Source organism: Aquarana catesbeiana, linkage group LG09 (genome assembly GCF_042186555.1).
Source record: "Aquarana catesbeiana isolate 2022-GZ linkage group LG09, ASM4218655v1, whole genome shotgun sequence".
Lineage (NCBI taxonomy): Eukaryota > Metazoa > Chordata > Amphibia > Anura > Ranidae > Aquarana > Aquarana catesbeiana.
Window position 1 is genome coordinate 24515154 of NC_133332.1, and position 26903 is coordinate 24542056.

The window sequence follows — 26903 nt, forward strand, 5'->3', positions numbered from 1 at the left end:
GCAGTCTGCGCCGTGCCCGCATCCCTGCTCTGGAAGAAGTGGCTGCTGTAAATCAAGGAATCCCCATTCCTTCTCAGCAAGCGCTGACTATTATGGAGCTCTCAGTGCAAAGAGAGCGGAACAAAAAAAAAAAAAAAGGCGTTCATTACATCACGCTCCGACCTTTGCTGCACCGAGCGTCTCTGCCTGTCCCCCCCGCTAACTGCATTACGTTTCCTTCAAAGCTCCTTTTGCTAGAAACGCATCTAGTTGAAATAAATATCAGCAATTAGCCCTCGGCGTTAACAATGCCTGCCAGCTCCACCGCTGGAACAATACCGATCCTTCTCGGCACACGGCATCCATCAGCGCTCTGGCCAACACTTGGCATGGGGCCTCTTCCATGCATCTCTGCCACGCTGCTATAAATCCTCACGCCCATCTTGTGATGCACCCATCGTAACATGGGGCTTAGAGCTCAGGTTTACGTCGCTTATATTTTGCCCTCCTTTTCCTCCTCATCGTCCTGCTAATGATATTTCTAAACAAAACCTTTCCGTTTTCATTGCGCACCTTATTTTAGGCGCAGTGATGTGGTCACTTGGTCTCTGTGCTTCTCTATGCAATGCAGGCACATTGTGGCTGGTGGGAGGGGCCTAGCAGGGTGAAAACATTGCAGAGCCCTGCCTCGTGACCTCAGCAGTGGGTTGGCTTATGGGAGGTGTTATGCAAATATCAGAATGCCTTGAAGGGTGGGTGCAGTCTGGAGAAGTGGGCGTTCCTTGGACGGCTGCGTTGCATGGGTAATGCCCCATATGTGATGCAATGCCTCCATGATTTAAAGAACTGAAATACAATGAATGAAAGGCGGCGGGCCAGGGACAGTCAAGCTGGGGAGTAAAAGACTAGACGCTGTGAGCTGCAGTGTCTGAGAGGGCGGGCAGGTGAGACACAAGATAAGGAGGATAAGGCTCAGTCCGGGAAGGTAAAGGAAGTTTTTTCATATTTACTTTATGAGGTTTCTGCATCACATAGCAAATCATATTACTATGGGAGGTTAGGGGATCTACAGCTGATTGGTGGCCTGGAAGGAACAACCACCAGACCGTGGCCTCCCTCCTTCTAGGCCACCAGTCAGCTGCAGATTCCCTAACCTCACATAGTGTCTCCCAGATTCCACAGTGGCCTGCAGTGCCCCCTAGTTTGCTGCAGATCCCCCAGTCCCCCCCCCCCTCGCCTCCCTAGATCCCCTAACCTCCTGCAGTGTCCCCCCAGCTCCGATAGTGGCCTGCAGTGCCCCTAGTTTGCTGCAAAGCCTCCAGCCCCCATTAGTTCCCCAAACCTCCATCAGTGTTCCCCAGCTCTCATAGTGGCCTACAGTGCCCCCTAGTTTGCTGCAGAGCCTCCAGTCCCCCCCCCCACATATTTCCCCCAACCTCTTATAGTGCCTCCCAGATTCCATAGTGGCCTGCAGTGCCCCCTAGTCTTCTGCAAAGCCTCCTTTTCGTCTCTGCCCCCGCCCCCCCCATAGTTCCCTTGACCCCCCAGCAGTGTCCCCAAGCTTCCATAGTGGCCTGCAGTGCCCCCTAGTTTGCTACAGAGCTTCCAGCCCCCCCCCCCCATAGTTCCCCAAACCTCCAGCAGCATCCTCCAGCTCCCATAGCGGCCTACAGTGCCCCCTAGCTTGCTGCAGAGCCACCACCCTCCAGTAGTGTCCCGTCCCCCCAGTTTGCTGCAGAGCCTCCAGTCCCCCCCCCCCCATAATTCCTCCAACCTCCTATAGTGCCTCCCATAATTTCATAGTGGCCTGCAGTGCCCCCTAGCTTGCTGCAGAGCCCCTAGCTCACCCATAGTGACCCCAACCTCCAGAAGTGTCCCCCCATCTCCCATAGTTGCCTGTGGTGCTCCCTCATTTGCTGCAAAGCCTCCAGTCGTCCCCCCCCCCAATTGTTCCCCCAACTTCCTATAGTGCCTCCCAGATTCCATTGTGACCTGCAGTGCCCCCTAGTTTTCTGCAGAGCCTCCAGCCCCACCTCCCATATTTCCTTTAACCTCCAGCAGTGTCCTCCCCGCTCCTATAATGGACTTGCAGCAAGTGGACAGCTTTTTAGCAAGTTAGGGGGCACTAAAGTCCACAATGGGATCTGGGGGATGCTATAGGAGGATGGGGGGGGGGGGGTTCCCTCATTCTCCTATAGTGTCTTCCAGAATTCCATAGTGGTCTGGAGTGCCCCATAGTGCCCCCCTCAACCTCCAGCAGTGTCCCCCAGCTTCCATGGTGGCTTGCAGTGCCCTAGTTTGCTGCAAAGCCTCCAGTCCCCCCCCCCCCCACAGTTCCTCCAACCTCCTATAGGGCCTCCCAGGACTCCATAGTGGCCTTCAGTGCCCCCTAGCTTGCTGCAGAGCCCCTAGCTCACCCATAGTGCCCCCAACCTCCAGCAGTGTCCCCCAGCTCCCATAGCGGCCCGCAGTGCCCCCTAGCTTGCTGCAGAGCCCCCAACCTCCAGCAGTGTTGCCAACCCCCGCCAATTGTTCCCCCAACTTCCTATAGTGCCTCCCAGATTCCATTGTGACCTGCAGTGCCCCCTAGTTTTCTGCAGAGCCTCAAGCCCCCCCTCCCATAGTTCCTCCAACCTCCAGCAGTGTCCCCCAGCTCCCATAGTGGACTTGCAGCAAGTGGACGGCTTTTCAGCAGGCTAGGGGGCACTAAAGTCCACTATGGGAGCTGGGGGATGCTATAAGAGCATGGGGGAACTGTGGGCGGAGGGGGGGGGGGCATTCCTCATCCTCCTATAGTGTCTTCCAGAATTCCATAGTGGTCTGCAGTGCCCCATAGTGCCCCCTCAACCTCCAGCAGTGTCCCCCAGCTTCCATAGTGGCCTACAGTGCCCCCTAGTTTGCTGCAAAGCCTCCAGTCCCCCCCTCCTCATAGTTCCCCTAACCTCCTATAGAGCCTCCCAGAACTCCATAGTGGCCTGCAGTGCCCCCTAGCTTGCTGCAGAGCCCCTAGCTCACCCATAGTGCCCCCAACCTCCAGCAGTGTACCCCAGCTCCCATATTGGCCTGCAGTGCCCTCTAGTTTGCTGCAGAGCCTCGCGCCCCCCCTCCATATAGTTCCCCAAACCTCCAGCAGCATTCCCCCGCTCCCATAGTGGCCTGCAGTGCCCCCTAGCTTGCTGCAGAGCCCCCAGCTCATCCATAGTGCCCCCAACCTCAAGCAGTGCCCCCCCCCCCAGTTTGCTGCAGAGCCTCCAGTACCCCCCATAATTCCCCCAACCTCCTATGGTGCCTCCCAGAATTTCATAGTGGCCTGCAGTGCCCCCTAGCTTGCTGCAGAGCCCCTAGCTCACCCATAGTGACCCCAACCTCCATCAGTGTCCCCCCAGCTTCCATAATTGCCTGTGGTGCCCTCTCATTTGCTACAAAGCCTTCAGTCCCCCCCCCCCCAATTGTTCCCCCAACTTCCTATAGTGCCTTCCAGATTCCATTGTGACCTGCAGTGCCCCCTAGTTTTCTGTAGAGCCTTAAGCACCCCCCGATAGTTCCCCAACCTCCTGTAGTGCCTCCGATAATTTCATAGTGGCCGGCAGTGCCCCCTAGCTTGCTGCAGAGCCCCTGGTTCACCCATAGTGACCACACCCTCCAGCAGTGTCCCCCAGCTCCCGTAGTGGCCTGGAGTGCCCCCTAGTTTTCTGCAGAGCCACCAGTACCCCCCCATAGTTCCCTCAATCTCCAGCAATGTCCCCCAGCTCCCATAGTGGCCGGCGGTGCTCCCTCGTTTGCTGCAAAGCCTCCAGCCCCCCCCCCCATTGTTCCCCCAACTTCCTATAGTGCCTCCCAGATTCCATTGTGACCTGCAGTGCCCCCTAGTTTGCTGCAGTGCCTCCAGCCCCCCTCCCATAGTTCTTCAAACCTCAAGCAGTGTCCCCCAGCTCCCACAGTGGTCTTCAGTGCCCCCTAGCTTGCTGCAGAGCCCCCAGCTCACCCATAGTTCCTCCAACCTCCAGCAGTGTCCCCCAGCTCCCATAGTGGCCTTCAGTGCCCCCTAGCTTGCTGCAGAGCTTCCAGCTCACCCATAGTGCCCCTAACCGCCAGCAGTGTCCCCCAGCTCCCATAGTGGGGCACTAAATTCCACTATGAAAGCTGGGGGATGCTACAGGAGGATAGGGGAACTATGGGAAGGGGGGTTGGATGCTATAGGAGGATGGGGGAACTATGGGGGGGGTTCCCCCATCCTCCTATAGTGCCTCCCAGAATTCCATAGTTGCCTGCAGTGTCCCTAGTTTGCTGCAGAGCCTCCAGCGCACCCATAGTTCCCTCAACCTCCTGCAGTGTCCCCCCAGCTCTCATAGTGGCCTTGAGTGCCCCCTAGATTGCTGCAGAGCCCCCAGCTCACCTATATTGCCCCCAACCTCCAGCAGGGCCCTACAGTCTCCCACAGCGCCCCTGTAAATTTCTCAGCCTCCTGAAGAGACCCCTGTCCCCCACAGTTGCCCCAAGTTATTTCTTATAACCTCATCCCCTACAAGGCCACCAAGTCTACAGCTGAATGCCTTAACCCCCTCCAGAACCTTCACCCCACCCCACTGTGACACCCAGCCTCATCCAGAGCCTTCCAGCATTTCAGTACATATTTTACTTCTATTGTGTGAGTATAAACATTTTTTTTCTGTTGGGACACGAAAGGTTTTGGAAGAGTTGACTGGGCCCTGGGCTCAGTAAGGTTGGGATACTCTGGTTTAGATGTTTATTACCAGTTTAGGTTTGGCCATAAACAGGCCAATAATAGCCAGCAATGCTTCCAGCTTTGAGCATGCCTCCTGAGAACCTTCCAGGCAGTTGAAGGTGCTCATTATTGGACAGGGAGTACTGCCAATGTCTTCAGGCCTTCACTCTGCTGTGTACTGCATGGGGTACATTGGGGTACATATGGGGTACGGCCTGTGCCCGGCAATCACTGTCGGGTAACAGTCTAGGGCTCGCAACACTTGTTCAACAACAAGCAGATATGGTATCTCCCATGCTCAGCCTTACATACATAGGCTGCCAAACTTAAAGCGGACCTTTACCCCAAAAAGAGAATTGTTTGGGTCTGGCCCAACCCCTATCCCTCTTCCACAATTGGTATTTTTTTAATTTAATTTTGTTGGCAGCAGGGCCTGGGTGAGGATGATGTTGCACCTAATCCGGCCTTCACTACCTGGCAGAGCCCTTCAACACATCTGTGCATTTAAAACGGCACAATTAAGGAGGTACAGGACCCCTGGCTGCTGCCTTTGCAGTTAAGGGTGAAGCGGCTGAGGGGCGGTAAGAATGCAGGTCACCTACAGGTTTTACTGCCCCACAAACAACAAGTGTAAACACAAGCCCTATCTGAGCAATCTTTTAGCTACAGCGAATGAAGAATTAAAACCCAGGAGTAGCCACTAGTCCTGATTCCTTTTGCAGAATAAATCCAAGCCCTGATGAAGGGAGGTCCATATATAACCCCCGAAACGTGTTGTAAACTCCTAAAAGATTCTTTTTACTGTGACAAATGAAAATGTTAACCTATATCAGCCTATATCATCCCAACTTTAACACCAAGGAACCCTTGAAATAACTTTTCAGTCCCAGGCAATCCCTGCTATAGATGACTATATTTACTCATGATACATTAGTGTGATGGTCAGTGGGAAGAATGCTCCTCACACTTGTGGTCATTGGGAAGAATTCCCCCTTACACCAAAAAGGTCAATGGTGTTATCGGGAACTTGCCCAGTAGACAGAAATTGCTCATTGCTCAAGGAACCCCTAGCAACCTCAGGAGGAACCCTAGGGTTCCATGGACCCCTGGTTGAGATACCTTTGTCTAGAGCATACCCAACAGCTTTCTTTTATCATCCTTTCACTCTATACAAGCTGACTTTTCCAGGGACCCGCCAGGGCTAACCAGGCTACAACAATCTTTTGAACAATTTGAATCTCCACCAAGCTTGGAGTCCACCGCTCCACCACCATCTGAATGATTTGGAATCTCCACCAAGCTTGGCATCCCTCGCCCTCAATCTCTCTACCACCATTTGAGTGATCTGGAATCTCCACCAAGCATAGAGTCCACCACTCTACCACCATTTGAACTATTTGGAATATCCACCAAGCTTGGAGTCCATTGCTCCATCACTATTTGAACTACTTGAAATCCCCATCAAACATGGAGTCAGTCGTTCCACCACCGTTTGAACTATTTGTAATCCCCACCAAGCACAAAGTCAATCGTTCCACCACTATCTAAATGATTTGGAATCTCCACCGAGCTTGGAGTCCAACGCTCCACCACCATTTGAGTGATTTGAAATCTCCACCAGGCTTGGATTCCATCGCACCACCACCATTTGAGTTATTTGGAATCTCCACCAAGCTTGGAGTCCTTCTCTCCACTACCATTTTAATAATTTGGAATCTCCAGCAAGCTTGGAGTCTATCGCTCTACCACCCTAAAGGATTATATACATGGAACTGATCACATTTACAAAAATGTAATGAATACCACAGATCTCTTTGCTGCGATGTGCAGAGAGACCCGGGAGGAGAACCGAATCAGCAGTTCCGCGGTGCTCTAAGGACAAAAAAAATCCCGACGACTAACCGCTGCAAGGATGCAGATATGCAATTGCAGGTCATCTTCCCTTCCTTACAGCTGTATTTACAGCAGTGGGGTGTCCTCACATATAAGGGAACGTACAATTCAGCCAACGCAGCTTAAAAAAAAAATATTTATATCTACCGCAAAATACTCACAACCGTTCCCACCGCTGTGTTTTTGGGCACGTCAGGATTGAGGCATCTATCTGGCTTACTGCAGCTTCTAATGCACATCGCAAGAAGCTCACAGTGTGCTGTAAAATCAGAGTAAGACATTTCAGTGCAGGAGAGGAGCTGGTACAACTGTGCAAGACTGAACGGAAGGGCGTAATTCAGATTTTAAGGGCAAGTCTATGCAAAAAATTATGAATTTGAATTCTGGATGATGATGGAGGCCAAAGTGTGCTCCCCCTTCCTTCCCTCCCTCCCACAGCGTAGGTTTCAGGTTTTGCCCTTTTTGCCCCTCCTGCTGAAGTGCCCCAGGCAGCTGCCTCTTCTGCCTTCCCCTCGGTCTGGCACTGGCTGGACTTACTTTCCCTTTACTCAGTTTGATGCAAGGAGAAGAAGAAGCCCGGTGTAAGCTCCAAACTTCTCCTTGTAAGAGCTTTCACAGGGGTGAGGGTTCACTCCCTGCCCCCCCCCCCCCCCCCCCCCCCCATGTGACAGCGCTGGTATCTGTGCAGCCAATGGCCAAGCAGCATCAGTGCCATGTGGGAGGTGGGGATCTGATCTCATGTTACTCATACCCAGAAGTACTGGTTGTATCTCTATACTGTCCAAATAATGGGAAGTGCTCAGAGTAGCCATAGTGGAGTGCTGGGACGGGTTGGCCAGCAGTGAATGCAGAAGGTGCAGAGTTGAAGTAATCCCAATAAGCCAACTTAGTTATTAAAGCCCAACTCTGAGTACAACACCCCCCCCCCCCTGCAGATCCCCCACCCCACTGCAAAAGTTAAATGTTTAATAAGTCCATACGAGGGGATTCCACATTTCTCAGTACTACGGCCAAGTCCCTCCTTATATCACCAGGAGTGTCCATCAGAGCCCCCCTTACATCTCCGGGAGTGTCCATCAGAGTCCCTCTTATATCTCCAGGAGTGTCCATCAGATCCCCCCTTACATCTCCAGGAGTGTCCATCAGAGCCCCCCTTACATCTCCGGGAGTGTCCATCAGAGTCCCTCTTATATCTCCAGGATTGTCCATCAGAGTCCCTCTTATATCTCCAGGAGTGTTCATCAGAGTTCTCCCTTATATCTTCAGAAGGATCCAACTAAGTCCCTCTTATATCTCCAGGAATGTCCATCAGAGCCCCGCTAATATGTCAAGGATTGTCCATCAGAGCCCCCCTTACATCTCTAGGAGTTTTCATCAGAGTCCCTCTTATATCTCCAGGAGTGTCCATCAGAGCCCCCCCCCCCCCCTTATATCTCCAGGAGTGTCCATCAGATCCCCCCTTACATCTCCGGGAGTGTCCATCAGAGTCCCTCTTATATCTTCCAGGAGTGTCCATCAGAGTTCCCCCTTATATCTCCAGAAGGATCCATCAGAGTCCCCCCTTATATCTCAAAGGTTGTCCATTAGAGTCCCCCCTTATATCCCCAGGAGTTTCATTCAGAATCCCTCTTATATCTCCAGGAGTGTCCATTATAGCCTACCTTATATCTCCGGGAATGTCCATCAGAGTCCCACCCCCTTATATTTCCAGGAGTGTCCATCAGAGTCCCCCATTATATCTCCAGGAGTATCCATCAGTGTCTCTCCTTACATCCAGGAATTCTTATCAGAGTCCCCCCTTACATCCAGAAGTGCCCATCAGAGTCTCTTCTTACATCCAAGAGAGCTCATTAGAGTTCCCCCTTACATTCAAGAGTGTCCATCAGATTCTCTTCCTACATCCATGAATGCTCATTGGAGCCCACCCTTACATCCATGAATGCTTATCAGAGTTCCCCCTTAGACCCAGGAGTGCCCATCAGAGTCTCTTGTTACATCCCCCGCTGTGTGCCTGCTGGGGCCTGCTAGAAGGGGGGGGCCTCTCCTCCACCCCCCTCCCCCCCAAGGCCCAATGAGCATTCAACCCTTGCAATGCAGGAAAGGGGGCCCCACTGAAACGGTTATTTTTTTTTTGTTGTGCCCGAAATTGAACTTTAGAGACGCAAGTTTTCCGGATGACTGAGAGCGCCCCCTGGAGACGGGATCGAAGTTATCCCGAAATCTGAAGGGTCTCACTCCGGGGTCTATATATATAAAGCAGAGAACGGGACTTCCATAAACATTCCCTCCCATTCAAAACGCACGTGACCTTCACACTTCTCCAACAGAGAGTATCTGAGGAAGTCACCTTCTCGGCTTTATAAACAAAGGGCTTGACCTTCAGACCTTGTGCTTTATCCTGCAAATGATTTTATTTCAGCGGCCGCATAAATGGGTTGATGACTGCGCCGCCTGATAAACATTAATCACAAGAGAAAGAATCATCGTATCCGTCTACAAACTCCAAACCTTGTGCTTTTGTCTTGCAAATGATTTTACCTCGGCGGCAGTACAAAGGGTTTGACTGCGCCACTTGAGGGCTTGTTCACACTGGTAGATTGGGGGGGGGGTTAGAAACCTGTAGTTGAGCTGCAGTTTTACCCCCCCCCCCATCCACTCCCCCTTAAGCTGCAGAGGCAGGTGCTGCTGCCACTATGTTTTGCTGAAGAGCGATCAAAACGTGGATCTCTCTTCAGAAACCAATGCACATGTGAACGAGTCCTGGTAAACAGTCACTGTAGGAAGAATCGATGTGTTCATCTACAAACCTTGTGCTTTATCTTGCAAATGATTGCATCTCAGCAGTCGTTTAAAAGGGTTATTGAACTGCACCACACCACTTGATATACAGATAGCCACCGGAGAAAGAATCATATGTAGCCATATACAGATGTCAAACCTTGTTCTTTATCTGGAAAATGATTTTATCTCAGCAGCCATATAAAAGGGTAATAGACTGCACCACTTGATATACAGATAGCCACTGGAGAAAGAATCATATGTAGCCATATACAGATGTCAAACCTTGTTCTTTATCTGGAAAATGATTTTATCTCAGCAGCCATATAAAAGGGTAATAGACTGCACCACTTGACATACAGACAGCCACCAGAGAAAGAATCATGTATCCCTAAACAGACTCCAAACTGTGTGCTTTATCTGGCAAATGATTTTATCTCAGCAGCCGTATGTGACAGTTTTATTACTGCACTACTTGATATACAGATAACCACAGAAGAAAGAATCACTGGGGTGGATTTACTAAAGGCAAATAGACATTTCAGCTTTTCACGTGCAGTTGCCCCAGAGCTTAGTAAATGAGGGGGCGGGTCTGTAGACTTCCATCGTCCAATCATGTGCGACCAAAGAGGCTGTCTTTTATAGTTCCTTGAACGGCACGTGATTGGGTATTCTTTGCAAAGTGAAGCGTCACCTCATTTACTAAGCTCTGGGGAAAACTGCAATTACAGAGCGCACAGTCTGCTCGCCTTTAGTAAATCAACTCCTATGCATTCATATTCAGATGCCAAACCTTGCGCTTTATCTGGCAAATTATTTTTATCTCAGCAGCCGTATAAAAAAAAAAAAAAAAAGGTTATTGACTGCACCCATTGATATACCGATAGATAGATGCAAGAAAAAGAATCTGGAGCAGCAATTTATAGAAACCAATCAACTTCCAGTTTTTTTTTTACTTTTTTTTTGTCAAAGTGTAAAAATGAACAAGCTGAAGCTGATTGGCTGGTTTTAGTAAATCTCCCCCTTTTGCAGCCATATACAGACTCCAAACCTTGTGCTTTATCCTGCAAATGATTTTATCTCAGCAGCTATATAAAAAGGGCCATTGACTGCACCGCTTATTATACAGACAGCCACCAGAGAAAGAATCGTGTATCCATATACAGACCTCAAACCTTTTGCTTTATCCTGCAAGTGATTTTTATCTCTGCAGCCATATCAAAAGGTTACTGACTGCACCGCTTATTATGCAGACAGCCACCAGAGAAAGAATCATTTATCCATATACAGATCTCAAACCTTGTGCTTTATCCTGCAAATGATTCTATCTCAGCAGCTCTATAAAAAAAGGCCATTGACTGCACCACTTGATATGCAGACAGCCACCAGAGAAAGAGTCTATGTATCCATATACAGACTCCAAATCTTGCGCTTTATACAGCAAATGATTTTATCTCAGTAGCCGTATACTGTAAAGGGTTATTGATTGCAACACTTGATATGCAGACAGCCACAAGAGAGAGAATCCATGTATCCATATCCCTGCTGACCCTGAATCTTGTGTTTTATCTGGAAAATTGTTTTATCTCAGCAGCAGTATATATATCTGCTGAGATAAAACAATTTGCCAGATAAAACACAAGGTTCAGAGTCAGGATATGGATATATATATATATATAGATATATAGATATATACTGCTGCTGAGAATTTGCCAGATAAAACAAAAGGTTCAGAGTCAGGATATATATATATATATATATATATATATATATATATATATATATATATATATATATATATATTGCTGATATATATATATATATATATATATATATATATATATATCCTGACTCTGAACCTTTTGTTTTATCTGGCAAATTCTCAGCAGCAGTATATATCTATATATCTATATATATATATCTATATATATATAGATATATATATATATCTATATCTATAATATATATATATCTATCTATATCTATATCTATAGATATAGATATAGATATAGATATAGATATAGATATATATATATATATATATATATATATATATATATATATATATATATATATATATATATATATATATATATATCAGCTATATATATATTTTATATATATATTTTTTATATATATATATATATATACTGCTGCTGAGAATTTGCCAGATAAAACACAAGGTTCAAAGTCAGGATATGGATATATATATACACACATACAGAGAGAAAGAGAGAGATACCAAATCTTGTGCATTATCTAGCAGATGATTTTATCACAGCAGTCATATACATAGGATAGTGATTCTTTCTCTGGTGGCTATCTGTTTATCAAGAGGGGCAGTCAATAACCTTTTTATATGGATGCTGAGATAAAATCATTTGCCAGATAAAGCACAAGGTTTGAGATCTGTATGTGGATACAAAGATTCTGTCTCTTATGGCCATCTATATAACTCCAAACCTATCACTCCTAAGAATCAATGTATCCATGAACAGATCTCAAACCTTGTGCTTTATCTGGCAAATGATTTTATCTCAACATCCATATAAAAAGGTTATCTCAGCCATATAAAAGGGTAATCAATGGCACCACTTATATATATATAGATGGCCACCAAAGAAAAAATCTATGTATCCATAAACAGATGTCAAACCTTGTGCTTTACCTGGCAAATTATTTTATCTCAGCAGCCGTATAAAAGGGTTTTTGACTGTATCACATACAGTGAGAGAAAGAATCAATCTTCATACAAATTACAGACGTGAAGCTATGACACAGCAAAACATGTACAAATGTAGCAAGTTGTATCAATTCATGACATAAAATGTAACAATCTTCACTCTGGAGCCCCTTTAAGGTTACCTGTTCTTCGGCATCAGCCGGCCACCGGAGCGCAAGCTCTAAATTTAGCCACACAAATTCAGGAAAATCTCACCCGCTCTCTGGAGAACGCTATGCGTCAACGAAGCTGGAAAAGCCAAAAAGTTGTGGAAATCAGCGGCGGATCGTTTTCAAGGACAAGCGCAGGAAAAAAAAAAAAAGACGACGACGAGCCGTCCGCCTCTCACTCCGACTGCGAGCATCCCTCGCCTGAGCCAAAGCCCTCCTATCGTACTATCGTAGCCCGGACATTTTTTATTTTTTCCACGCTGCCCCCCCGTGGCCGAGCTCGCCTCGTACTTCCCCTCCCTTCGCAAGTTCCGCGTCTCGGTATCTGGGGCACCCGGTCGACGCGCGCCGCTCCACTTGGCCTCCCGTCGCTGCACCTGTCACCCCCCCCTCCCCTCCGCCTCCTTTTAGTCGGAACCGTCCTCACGGTAAGCACCTGTCACATAACAGAAGCCTTAACGCTGCAATTAGCATCCATCACATCCGCTGCCCCCTCATTTCACGCAAGACGCTGATCACATCCTTCCCTCGCAGGGAGCAGACATCACAGATCCCCTTCGCGTCGAGATTAACCAGTCACGTACCGTACCGAGCCGTCGCACGGCTCGAGGCACGCTCATAAAACACTCTTCACAAAAAAAAAACTAATGAAACCCTCTTCCCTCTGCCAAGAAACCGAGCCTGCCTACGTACGGGGAATGGGGCTTCGTAGACGTACCTAGGTAGTTAGCCAAAACTTCTGATCCAACGTGAGACTTTGCCAGGGCAAGCACAACAAGTTCTGCTCTTTGGAGTCTACCTTTGCGGTTGCCTCGGGGGCCAGAGAGAGGCCTAATGTCACGGGGCGGCAGAATGTGCTCTTCAGCACTTAGCACCTCTCTCTACGTCCCCCAACGTGCGGCCACTTCCCCCTTAGGTCGACTGTCATTCCCGGCGACCGGCCTCTTGGCCGCTTCCTCTTTGCGTTTTTTTCCCTGGTCACAGGATGACCTGCGTTGACCTGATCCACAAAACTGCCCCACCAAGAAAAAAAAAAATGATGAAGCCTCACTGTCACTTGCCCCAGGCTTTTTGCCTCTCTCTCTCTCTCTCTCTCTCTCTCTCTCTCTCTCTCTCTCTCTCTCTCTCTCTCTCTCTCTCTCTCTCTCTCTCTCTCTCGCAAGCTATTGACTTCACAGCTCTGTTTCCTGTCTCCCTCTTCCAAAGACCTGCAACACTCACCAGGGACTCCCCCTCCCTCGCCAGCTCTCTCCTCCTCCTCCTCCCTTTTTCCCCCTCATCCCTCTGCTGTGGGCTCAGAGCCGGGCAGCCTCCTCCCAGAGGCTCCTGAGAACTGCCCCAGGCCGCACAGAGGAAAGGAGAAGCAGCTGAGGAGGGGAGGAGGTGCTGGGACTTGCAGCAATGTCACCTCCCTTGAAAGGGGCAGGCATATTTTCTGTTATCTGTCAGGGCTTGGGTCCGTTCCATGTGGCTGGAACGCATACCGCGGGTGTACCATGCTCGCTACAGTGCACCTTCCTGTAGGGAACGTCGTGCAAAGGGCCACCATATCACAATGGGCCAGTGCTGCCCATGTGCTATAACAGTTGACCTGTAATTGGAATGAGCTAGCATGTATCGGTGTGCTTCTGAGGGTAGCTAGCAGAACTTACGGCAAAACATCAGATTCTTGCCATTCCCTTAATTACGATGAATATCTAACAGCTTAGCTGCTTAGTTTGACCATGGATGGTCAAATGTCTCACCCAGAGCAAAAACTGCATCTTCTAACTCTACATGACCTGCTCACTGCAGCTAACAGACCTTATGGCGAATTGTCCGATACACGGCGTTCTCCTAATTATAATGTATATCTGACAGCTTAGGTGGTCAGTCTGACCATGGATGGGCAAATGGTTCATCAAGTACAACAACGACGTCTTCGAACTCCCATAATCCGAACATTGTGGAGAAAAGTCTGATACGTGTTCTCCTAGTCTGACCATATATAGGTAAACGTCTCATCAAGAGCGAAAAAGGCATCTTCAAATACCCATGACCTGCTCATTGTAGCTGGCAGACCTCATGGCGCAAAAGTCCGATACACGTCGTTCTCCTAATTAAAATGTATATCTTAGGTGGTTAGTCTGACCACGGTTAGGCAAATGGCTCTTCGAGTGGGATAAAGAAGTCTTCAAACTCCCATGAATCGCACATTTGTAGCTGGCAGACCTCATGGTGAAACATCCGATAAATGCCATTCTCCTAATTGCAATGTATAGCTGTCAGCTTAGGTGGTTAGTCTGACCATGAATGGGCAAATGGCTCATCAAGTATGACAAAGACATCTTCGAACTCCCATGACCAGCATATTGCAGCTGGCAGACCTTATGGAGAAAAGTCTTATACGCATCATTCTCTTAATTGTGATATATATCTGATGACTTCACTGGTTAGTCTGACCATGTATAGGTAAACGTCTCAACAAGAGAAACAAAGATGTCTTCAAACTCCTATGACCTGCACATTGAAGCTTGCTGTCCGTATGGCGAAATGTCCGATATATCCTAAATATATATCTGACAGCTTAGGCAGTTAGGTTAACCATAAACAGGCAAATGGTTCATCAAGAGCAAAAAATGCATCTTCTAACTCCCTATGACCTGCTCACTGTAGCTGGCAGACCTTACGGAGAAAGGTCCGATACACTCCATTTAGCTAATTACAATGTATATCTGACAGCTTAGGTGGTTCGTCTGATCATGGATGGGCAAATGTCTCACCAAGTGCAACAAAGACGTCTTCGAACTCCCATGACCCAAACATTGTAGCTGGCAGACCTAATGGAGAAAAGTCCGATACGCATTGCTCTCCTAGTCTGACCATGTATAGGTAAATGTCTCATCAAGAGCGACAAAGACGTCTTTGAACTCCCATGACTCATACAAGTCCGATACACATCATTCTCCTAATTGCAATGTATATCTGACGACTTCACTGGTTAGTCTGACCATGAAAAGGTAAATGTCTCATCAAGAGGAACAAAGACATCTTCAAACTCCCGTGACCTGCCCATTGTAGCCAGCAGACCTTATGGAGAAACATCCAATAGGCATTGTTCTCCTAGTCTGACGATGTATGATAAATGTCTCATCAAGTGTGAAAAATGCGTCTTCAAACTCCCCATGACCTGTTCACTGTAGCTGGCAGACCTTATGGCGAAATGTGCGATATATGCCTATCCCCTAAATATACTGTATATCTGACAGCTTAGGCAGTTAGGTTAAGCATAGAGAGGCAAATAGTTAATCTAGAGCGACAAAGACGTCTTCGAATTCCCATGACCAGTACATTGTAGCTGGCAGACCTTATGGAGAAAAGTCAAATATGCGATGTTCCCCTAATTATAATGTATATCTGATGACCTAGCCGGTTAGTCTGACCATAGATGGCCAAACAGCTCCTCAAGAGTGACAAAGATATCTTCAAACTCCCATGACTGCCTCAAGGTAGCTGGCAGATCTTATGGCAAAATGTCTGATATATACAGTATAAATCTATATCTGACAGCTTAGGCAGCTAGGTTAACCATAGTTAGGCAAATGGATCATCCATTCTAGAGTGACAAAGACATCTTCAAATTCCCATGACCTGCCTTACTGTAGCTGGCAGACCTTATAGCAAAAAGTCTTATACGTGCTGTTCTCCTAAATACAATGCATATCTGACATTGTAGGTGGTTAGTCTGACCGTAGATGGGCAAATGGCTCATCGAGTGCGACAAATACATCCTCAAACTCCCATGACTCACACATTGTAGCTGGCAGACCTTATGGCACAAAGTCTGACACGCATTGTTCTCCTAATTATAATGTATATCTGACAACCTAGCCGGTTAGTCTGACCATAGATGGCCAAAGAGCTCTTGAAGAGCGACAAAGATGTCTTCAAACTCCCATAACCTGCCTCACTGTAGCTGGAAGACCTTATAGCGAAATGGCAGCTAGGTTACCCATACAGACAGACAGACAGGCAAATGGTTCTTCTAGCGTGACAAATACATCTTCAAACGTTCCATAACCTCCTCACTGTAGCTGGCAGACCTTATGGTGCAAAGTCTGATAGGCATTATTCTCCTAATTGCAATGTATATCTGATGACTTAGGTGGTTAGGCTGACCATAGATGGCCAAATTCCCCTAGAGTGTCAAAGACGTCTTCAAACTCCCATGACCCCCTCCTTGTAGCTGGCAGACCTTATGGCAAAATGTCCGATATATGCCTATCTCCTAAATATACTGTATATCTGACAGTTTAGGCAGCTAGGTTAACTATAGACAGGCAGATGGTCGCCAAATTGCAGCCTTTGCTTGCGTTTATCTGGCCCTTGGTGCACTATTTCATCAACTGATGTACTGGGGCATAATCCCCCCCCCCCCACACACTGAGACCAGTGAAGGGGCACAATTCCTTCCCTATTGTCAGAAACCTTGAATCAGACTGAGACAGAAGTACAGTTAAATCACACTTGTTTAATAATAATAAAAAAAGGTAAACGTAGTAAAAACATAGCCAGTTCAGGAACCGGAACAGATAGTCAGACAAGCTAAAACATCAGGGAGCCATGGATGAGCATAGTAGAACAGCAATCAGGATTTGGAGCCAGTAGGAATGTCAGCCAAGCAAGTCTTTAACAGGAACACAGGAGAACATCTCTAGAGTTGTGATCAAGGCGAAGGCAGAGATCATCTGGACTGGACGGCTTACTCAACAGGTGAGTAACTGTGGAGAGATAGGAGCTGGCAATTAGCCGACAGCTGAGCGCCAGCTTTGAGAAGGAAGAGCTGAGCCCAGCCCTGACAGTACCCCCTCCTCAATGACCCCTCAGAGGACCACCAGGTTAGAGGGGAAAACTTCTATGGAAATCACGGAGGAGGACAGGGGTATCTATGTCCGAGTATGAGCGTTCCTCCGGACTGTACCCTTTCCAATGCACCAGGTACTGTATGCGCCCACTGAACGCCTCATGGTTCTCAACCTGTACTGGGTGAGGACGAGGCACCGAGGTGGTAAAGCGGTTGCAGACCAAAGGTTTTAATAAGGAGACATGAAATACATTTGAAATACGCATATTAGAAGGAAGGTTAATCCTGCGAAGAATATGGAAAGGCCCAATAAACCGAGGTGCGAACTTCAGAGAGGGAACACAAAGTCGGAGATTGCGAGATGACAGCTAGACCCTGTCCCCAACCTGGTAGGAAGGCATAGGCAGGCGTCTGCAGTCAGCATGGAGTCTGTACTTGTTGCAAAGCTTCCTGGACTTGTGCCCAAGTGGAACGAAGACCACGGAGATGCTCCTCTAATGCAGGAATACTCTGTGGAACAAATGAGTCAGGCAACATGGAAGGTTGGAAACCATAGTTCGCCATAAACGGGGACAATCGGAAAGCAGAATTCAAGGCACTATTGTGAGCAAACTCCGCCCACGGTAAAAGGTCTGACCGGTTGTTATGATGGTCAGAAATATAGCAACGTAGGAATTGCTCCAAGGACTGATTAGCTCATTCTGTGGTCCCATTAGACTGCGGGTGAAACGCAGAGGAGAAAGCAAGCTGAATTCCCAACTGTGCACAAAAGGCCGGGACACAAACTGACTACGCCTGTCTGAGACAATCACCTTGGGTAGCCCATGTAAGCGAAAGATCTACCGAGCAAAAATGGAAGCCAGTTCCTTAGAAGTGGGCAACTTCTTAAGTGGAATACAATGGGACATTTTCGAGAACCGGTCAACCACCATAAGGATAAATGTGTTGCCCTGGGAGTTGGGTAACTCCACAATGAAATCCATAGACAGGTGGGTCCAGGGCCTCTCTCCATTGGGTATGGGTTGTAGGAGGCCCACTGGAAGGTGTTGTGGAGTCTTACTCTGAGCACACATGGAACAGGCAGCTATGAAGGCGATTACATCAGCACGTAGACTAGGCCACCAGAATTGTTGGGAAATGGCCCAAAAGAGTTGATTCTTCTGAGGGTGGCCAGCTGCCTTGGGAGAATGGTAAGTCTGGAGCACGGCAGTATGGAGACTCTCTGGGAAAAAGCAGCGGTCACAAGGTTTCTCAGGAGGAGCATGGACCTGAGCAGCAAGAATTTTGTCACCCAAAGGAGAAGTGAAACTGGTGCGAACCATAGCCAGAATACGATCAGGAGGAATCACAGGTACCGGAACAAACTCCATCTTGGAAGTGGAGGAAAATTGTTGTGACAAAGAATCAGCCCTTACATTCTTAGTACCGGGTAAGAATGAGACAATGTAATTGAAACTAGACAAGAAAGGAGCCCATCGCGCCCTTCTGGGAGAGAAGTGTTTCGCCTCAGACAAGAATGTTAGATTCTTATGGTCAGTAAGAATGAGAACCGACACAGTGGTACCTTCAAGGAAATGTCTCCATTCTTTCAGGGCTAAAATTATCGCTAACAGCTCTCTGTCACCAATCTCGTAATTGCACTCCGCAGGTGACAATTTCTTGGAAAAGTAGCCACAAGGATGCATAGCGCTCTCAGAAGTAGGACGTTGAGACAGAAGGGTGCCAACTCCAGTCTCAGAAGCATCAACCTCAAGGATAAAAGGTAATGTAGGATCAGGATGTGCCAACACAGGAGCAGAAACAAAGGCAGCCTTGAGACTCTCAAAGGCCTTAATGGACTCCGGAGACCAACTCTGTGGGTTACCGTCCTTTCTGGTCATTTCAGTCAGGGGCTTGACAAGAGAAGAGAAGTTACGAATAAACTTCTGATAATAGTTGGCAGAGCCAAGAAAACGCTGCAGAGGACGTAAACCCACAGGTCGGAGACACTGCTGAAAGTTTCTCTGGGTCCATCAGAAAACCAGCAGTGGAAATGACTTAACCCAGGAATTTAACCTGTTCACGATGGAATACGCACTTCTCCAATTTACAATAGAGATTGTTTTCTCTTAGTTTCTGAAGCACAGGACAGATATCTGTGTGGTGGCTCTTCAGGGACTTGGAAAATATGAGGATATCTTCGAGATAACCAACCACACATAACTGCAACAAATCTCGGAGAACATTGTTAATAAATTCCTGGAAAACTGCCGGGGCGTTACAAAGGCCAAAAGGCATTACAAGGTACTCATAGTGGCCTGTTCTGGTATTAAACGCAGTTTTCCACTTGTCGCCCTCCTTAATCCTCACGAGATTGTATGACCCTCTCAAATCAAGCTTCATGAAAACCGTTGCTGCCTTGAGGCGGTCAAATAACTCCGTAATCAACAGAATCGGATAGGCCTTCTTAATCATGAAACGATTGAGACCCCTATAATCAATACAAGATCTCAGTTCACCATTCTTCTTCTTCACAAAGAAGAAACCAGCACCAGCAGGAGACGAGGATTTGCGGATGAAACCTCGAGAAAGTGCGTCTGCAACTTACTCCTCCATGGCCTTATCCTCCAAGACCGACAAAGGATAAACCCGGCCACGAGGGGGTATGGCACCAGGTTGAAGGTCAATTGCTTAATTATATGACCGGTGTGGATGCAAACTACAGGCTTGACCTTTGTCAAAGACATCGCTAAAATCGCGGTACTCCTCCGGCAGGGAGGAGAGTGAAGAAGCGCACAGGATCTTGGCTACCTTCTGGAAGCATGTCTTACTGCATTGTGGTGACCAGGAGAGAACCTCAGCACGGAGCCAATCAAAAGAGGGGTTGTGCCCCTGTAACCAAGGATAACCAATAACCAGCGGAAACTTAGCTGAGGAAATAACTTGGAATTGGATTATCTCATGGTGAAGAGCCCCTACGGCCATGGACAATGGAAGAGTCTCATGAGTCACATAGGCAGGCTGTAGAGGTCTTCCGTCAAGATCCTCAATGGCAAGTGGAGGGTGACGCAGCTGCAGTGGAATCGAGTGCTTCGATACAAAGACAGCATCAAGGAACAGGTTTGCAGCCCCAGAGTTGATTAGAGCCTGTATCTCGAAGCACGACTCAGCCCAAGAAAGGGTAACCGAAACCAGGGGCTTATCCTTCTGGATAACTGGGGACGAAACAATACCACCTAAGGTCTGTCTGTGACAGGACCTCAAGGTTCGGGCGTTCCCTGGACTGGTAGGACAAGACTTCAAAAAGTGACCTGCCTGGCCACAATAAAGGCACAATCTCTCCCTCCTTCTAAGGGTTCACTCATCCGCAGAGAGACCCGTGAAGCCCAAGTACGGGAGTTCATCTTCACAGACCAACTCGGTACCAGGAGGCATGGGAGGTGAGTTTAATAATAATAAAAAAAGGTAAACAGAGTAAACGTAGTCAAAACATAGCCAGAGTTCAGGAACCCGAACGGATAGTCAGACAAGCCAAAACGTCAGGGAGCTGGAGATGAGCGTAGTAGAACAGCAAGCAGGATCTGGAGCCAGAAGGAATGTCAGCCAAGCAAGTCTTTAACAGGAACACAGGACAGCGTCTCTAGAGATGTGACCAAGGTGAAGACAGAGATCATCTGGACTGGACAGCTTAAGTAGGCAGGACTGACGAGCAGGATATCATCAACTGGTGAGTCACTGTGAAGAGATAGGAGCTGGCAATTAGTCGACAGCTGAGCAGCCAGCTTTGAGAAGGAAGGACTGAGCCCAGCCCTGACACCTATGACTGCAACGTTGGGGCACAATTCCTCCCACTGATGCCAAAGATGGGGCATTGTTTTTTCCTGCTGATGTCAGGACCTTTTCTACTCCCAATGGCCAGAGTCCAGACCCCCTAAAGTCTAAAGGACAGTAAACTGGCCCCCTGTTTAGAAAGTTTGGAAAACCCTGATCTAGAGCGACAAAAACATCTTCAAATTCCCATGACCTGCCTCACTGTAGCTGGCAGACCTTATTGCGAAACCTCCAATGCATGCCGTTCTCCTAAATACAATGTATATCTGACAGCTTAGATGGTTAGTCTGACCATAGATGGGAAAATGGCTCATCAAGTGCAACAAAGACATCTTTAAACTCCCATGACCTGTACTTTGTAGCTGGCAGACCTTATGGAGAAAAGTCCGATACACATTGTTCTCCTTAATTAGAATGTATATCTGATGACTTAGGTGGTTTATCTGACAATGTATAAGTGAATGTCTCATCAAGAGGGACAGAGACGTCTCCCATGACCTGCTCATTGTAGCTGGCAGACCTTATGGTGAAATGTCTGATATCTCCTAAATATATGACAGCTGACAGCTTTGGCAGTTAGGCTAACCATAGACAGGCAAATGGTTCATCTAGAGCAGTGGTCTCAATACTGCGGCCTAGGGGCCAGATGTGGCCCATTGCTTGCCTTTATCAGGCCCTTGGGACACTATTCCTCCCACTGATACAAGGGTCAATTCCTTCTACACCAACAATGGGGCATAATTCCTATCACTGATATCAACAATAGGGCACTATTCTTACCACTGAGCCCAACAATAGGGCACTATTCTTCCCACTGACACTAATGATGGGACCCTATTCTTGCCACTGACACCAACTGCAGAGCCCTATACTTCCCACTGATACCAATTATGGGGTACTATTTCTTCAACAAATGCCAACAATGGGGCAATATTCCTCCCACTAATAACAATGATGGGACACTATTCCTCCCACTAATACCAATGATGGGGCATTCTTTACTCACATTGATGCCAGGGAATTTTCTAATCTCACTAGCCACAAACCGGCCCCCTCAAAGTCTGAAGGACAGAAAATAGGCCCTTTGGTCAAAAAATTTGGAGACCCCTGATCTACAGCAACAAAGATGTCTTCCAATGCCCATGACCTGCCTCACTGTAGCTGGTAGACCTTATAGCAAAATGTCTGACACATGCTCTACTCCTAATTACAATGTATATATGTCAGCTTGAGAGGTTAGTCTGACCATAGATGGCCAAAGGGCTCCTCAAGAGCGTCAAAGATGTTCTCAAACTTCCATGACCACCTCCTTGTCGCTAGGAGACCTTGTGGTAAAATGTCTGATTCTGTGCTTTGGAAAAATTATTCATACCCTTTGAAATTTTCCACATTTTGTCACGTTACAACCAAAAACATAAATGGGATTTTATGTTATAGACCAACACAAAGTGGCACATAATTGTGAAGTGGAAGGAAAATGATGAATAGTTTTCAAAATTTTTTACAAATAAATATGGAAAAGTGTGGCGGTGCATTTGTATTCAGCCCTCAATACTTTGTAGAACCACCTTTCACTGCAATTAAAACTGTCTTTTTGGGGATGTCTCTACCAGCTTTGCACATCCAGAGAGTGAAATTTTTGCCCATTCTTCTTTGCAAAATGCTCAACCTCTGTCAGATTGGATGGAGAGCGTCTGTGAAGAGCAATTTTCAAGTCTTGCCACAAATTCTCAATTGGATTTAGGTCTGGAATTTGACTGGGCCATTCCAACACTTAAATATGCTTTGAACTAAACCATTTCATTGTAGCTCTGCTGTATGTTTAGGGTCGTTGTCCTGCTGAACCTCCGCCCCAGTCTCAAGTCTTTTGCAGACTCTAACAGGTGTTCTTCTAAGATTGCCCTGTATTTGGCTCCATCTATCTTCCCATCAACTCTGATCAGCTTCTCTGTCCCTGCTGAAGAAAAGCATCCCCACAACATGATGCTGCCACCACCATGTTTCACGGTGGGGATGGTGTCCTCAGGGTGATGTGCCATGTTAGTTTTCCTCCACACATAGCGTTTTGCTTTTAGGCCAAAAAATTAAATTTCACTCTCATCTGACCAGAGCACCTTCCTCCAAACTGAAAACGGGACTTCTTACGGCTTTTTTTCAACAATGGCTTTATTCTTGTCACTCTTCCACAAAGGCCAGATTTGTGGAGTGCACGGCTAATAGTTGTGCTGTGGACAGATTCTCCCACCTGAGCTGTGAATCTCATCGGCTCCTACAGAGTTACCATGGGCCTCTTGGCTGCTTCTCTGATTATTGCTCTCTTTGCCCGGCCGGTCAGTTTAGGTGGACGGACATGTCTTAGTAGGTTGGCAGTTGTGCCATACTCTTTCCATTTTCAGATGATGGATTGAACAGTGCTCCTGAGATGTTCAAAGCTTAGGATATTGTTTTATAACCTAACCCTGGTTTAAACTTCTCTACAACTTTATCCCCGACCTGTCTGGCATGTTCCTTGGCCTTTATGATGCTGTTTGTTCACTAAGGTTCCCTAACAAACCTCTGAGTGCCTCACAGAACAGCTGTATTTATACAAAATTACATACGGGTGGACTAGTGGTTGGTTCCACTAGATTTTAGTTAGCGGTATCAGAGTAAAGGGGGTTGAATACAAATGCACGCCACACTTTTCAGATATTTGGAAAACCATTTATCATTTTCCTTCCACTTCACAATTATGTGCCACTTTGTGTTGGTCTATCACATAAAATCCCCTAAAAATACATTTATGTTTTTGGTTGTAACATGACAAAATGCGGAAAATTTCAAGGGGTATGAATACTTTTTCAAGGCTCTGTATATGCTTATCTCCTAAATAAATAAATATAGGCAGCTAGGCTAACCATAGACAAGCAAATGGCTCATCAAGAGTGACAAAGACATCTTCAGATTCCCATGAACTGCCTCGCTGTAGCTGGAAGACCTCATGGGGAAACCACCAATACGTCCAACTTTCCACACATCCATGTTTATCTGGCAGCTTAGTTTGGTTAGGCTAACCATAGACGGGCAAATGGCTCATCAGGAGAAAAAAGGATGTCTTTAAACTCCCAAGACCCACTCATTGTAGTTGGCAGACCTTATGGCGAAATGTCCAATATGTTCCTATGACATTTCTATGATCCTCATTATGCAACACATCAATGTATATGTGACTGTTAAGGCAGTTAGGCTAACTATAGATAGGAGAATGTCTCATCAAGGGCTACAATGATGTCTTTGATCTTTCATGACCCACCTATTGATAGCCTGCGACTAGGTCACTGAGCAGAACTGGACATGTCTAATTGAACACCTCTCTTCATTGTCGCACCGAGAAAAGGAAAGGTTTGACCCCATCGTACAGAGATTGATTGCGGTGTGCAATACCAAGCGGTCAAACCGAGTATTAAAAGCTTAGGAAAGTCCAGCACAGATGGTCAAAGTAGTAGTGGCCACAGTAGTTAGGCCAACCATAGATGGGCAAATGTCTTATTGGGAATGACAATGACTTCTTCAAACTCTCATGACACGCTCACTATAGCAGACAGACCTCACGGGGAAACCTCCGATACATGTTGTTCTCTTCATTACACAAATGCATCGAAGTATATCTGGCAGATTATCTGATTAGGCTAACCATAGATGGGCCAATGGCTAATCAGGAGAAACAAAGATGTCTTCAAACTCCCAAGCTCATTGTCGTTGGCAGACTTTTTGACGAAATGTCGCATATGTGCCACTCTCCTCATTATGCGATGCATCAATGAATATCTGATAGCTCAGGCAGTTAGGCTTACCATAGATGGGCAAATGACTCATCAAGATTGACAAAGATGTTTTCCAACTCCCATGACCTGCCTCATTGTAGCTTGCGATTTGGTCGTTGAGTGGAATTGGAACACGGACATGTGCAATCAAACACCTCTTTTCATTGTCCCACTGAGAAAAGGGAAGGATTGGCCTTGTCCTACAGAGATTGATCGCCGTGGGCAATGACAAACCCTCAGAAGTGATTGTTAACTGTTTAGGAAAGTTCAGCACAGACCGTCAAATCAAAGCAGAGTGGTATCCACTGCTGTTAAGCCAACCATAAATGGGCTAGAGTGTAAGGGTAGGAGGGTGGTACCTCCTCCACGTTCCCCTCCTCATTGGGCTTAATCCAGGGTGGGTTCTTCTGGGCTACACTAGGCACCTTGAACGGGGTCACTGCCTTATAGATGGGGTAACTTCACTTGAACAGATGACTGAACTCTAGTTAACTATCACCACCACGGTCACAGATGCATTTAGGAAGGTCATGCTGAGCCGATGCCCTCCCCACCTGTCCAGCCTATCCCCACCACCTCACTCCCAGTAACGAAATGGGGCCTTAGCCTAGCGGGAGCTCCATGCACGCACTCACTAAACTCTCCCTCTTCCTCACCTGTGCACAGGCTGAGGACCTTTGCGTTGCTGATCTGCTCCTATTGCTATGGGAGACGGACCGCTCATAGGAAGAGTGCCGACAACAACTCCCTCACTGTAAGAGGCTATCCCACCTGTCGCATGTACATGCTTACGGCAGGCTGCTTGTGAAACCTTTGTTACCCTTGGTAACCACTTGCTTGTACATATTGTGGTAACTCTTGTACTGCTGTCTTCATACCCCACTGTATCTAATTGACCCAAGCTGTAGACTATGTGTGCTGGTTACTTGCATTTCACCCCTTTAATAACTTTGGACCAGGCAAAGGTCAACTTCGTCATTCTAGATAATAACAGTAACAGTCTTTTCCTAACGTCCCTAAACCCTAACTCAGGCTTGTGACTGCCCCAGCATACCTGCATAGGATAGCGTCTATTATGGCAGATCTCCAGGACTGGTATCTTCGGGCGATTTGTAGATCTCAGGGGCCCTGTACTCTGTAAAAGGCTCTTTATCCATAGGTGCTTCGGATTTGGTAGTAGTCTGGACGAATGGACTCCGACAACGGCAACATGTCTTACACTGTGCGTGCCCCCGGATCGAGTACCCTGTCCCATTTTTATACAGCACAGGATCAGTGGGTCAGACCCAAGAAAGCCAGCCAAGAAAGACCTGAGAAAAATATTAAATCGAACCCTCCCGGCTGAGGTAGCACTAAACTCAACCTGCTTACATATGTCTCATCAAGAGCGACAAAGATGTCTTCAAACTCCCAGGACCTGCTTCATTTTAGCTTATGACTTGGTCACAATTGGGAAAACCTTGTGTCACTGAGAAAAGGGAAGGGTTGGCGCACAGAAACTGATCGTGATGTGTGATGACCATTGGTTGGAAATGGTTGTTACCATGGTGGTGACCACTGCAGTTAGGCTAACCATATCTCTTATGACCCACTCTTAGTAGCTGGTAGGCCTCATGGCAAAATGTCCGATATGTGCCGTCCTTCTAATTATGCAAATCCATCAATGTCTATCTCATGGTCTTTAGGCTAATCATAGATGAGCAATTGACTCATCAAAAGTGACAAAGATGTCTTCAGACTCCCATGACCTAGTTCGTTGTAGCTTGTGACTTGGCTGTTAAGCAGAATAGAGATACCTGCGATTGAACATCTCTTTCCATTGTCCCACTGGGGTAAGGTGAAGGATTGGCCCCCGTCATGCCTAGATTAATTGCAGTGCCTGAGACAAACAATTGGAGGCACTTAACACATTAGAAAAGTCCAGCGTAGATGGTCAATGCAACACGGAGTGGTGGCTACCACAGCTGGTCTAACCATAGATGGTAAAATGACTCATCAAGAGCAACAAAAATGCCTTCAAACTTCAATGACCTGCCTTATTGTAGTTTGTGACGTGGCCATAGAGTGGAGGACACGTGTGATGGAACACCTCTTTCCATTGTCCCACAAAGAAAAGGGAAGGGTGGACCTTGACATACAGAAATTGGTTGCAGTGTGCAATGAGGAGCAATTGGAAGCG

The 26903-nt window shown here is 47.2% G+C and overlaps 1 protein-coding gene across 1 annotated transcript in view; it reads right to left on the reverse strand.

Annotated features, from left to right (window-relative positions):
• BCORL1 (BCL6 corepressor like 1) overlaps window positions 1–13631 on the reverse strand; it is a gene marked incomplete in the record, with an annotated part of 153659 nt that extends 140028 nt beyond the window's left edge. Inside the window, 2 exon segments of the mRNA XM_073598146.1 lie at window positions 12242–12347; window positions 12987–13631. Coding sequence (XP_073454247.1) covers window positions 12242–12255 — 14 coding nt within the window.
• Window positions 13632–26903: the final 13272 nt, after the last annotated feature.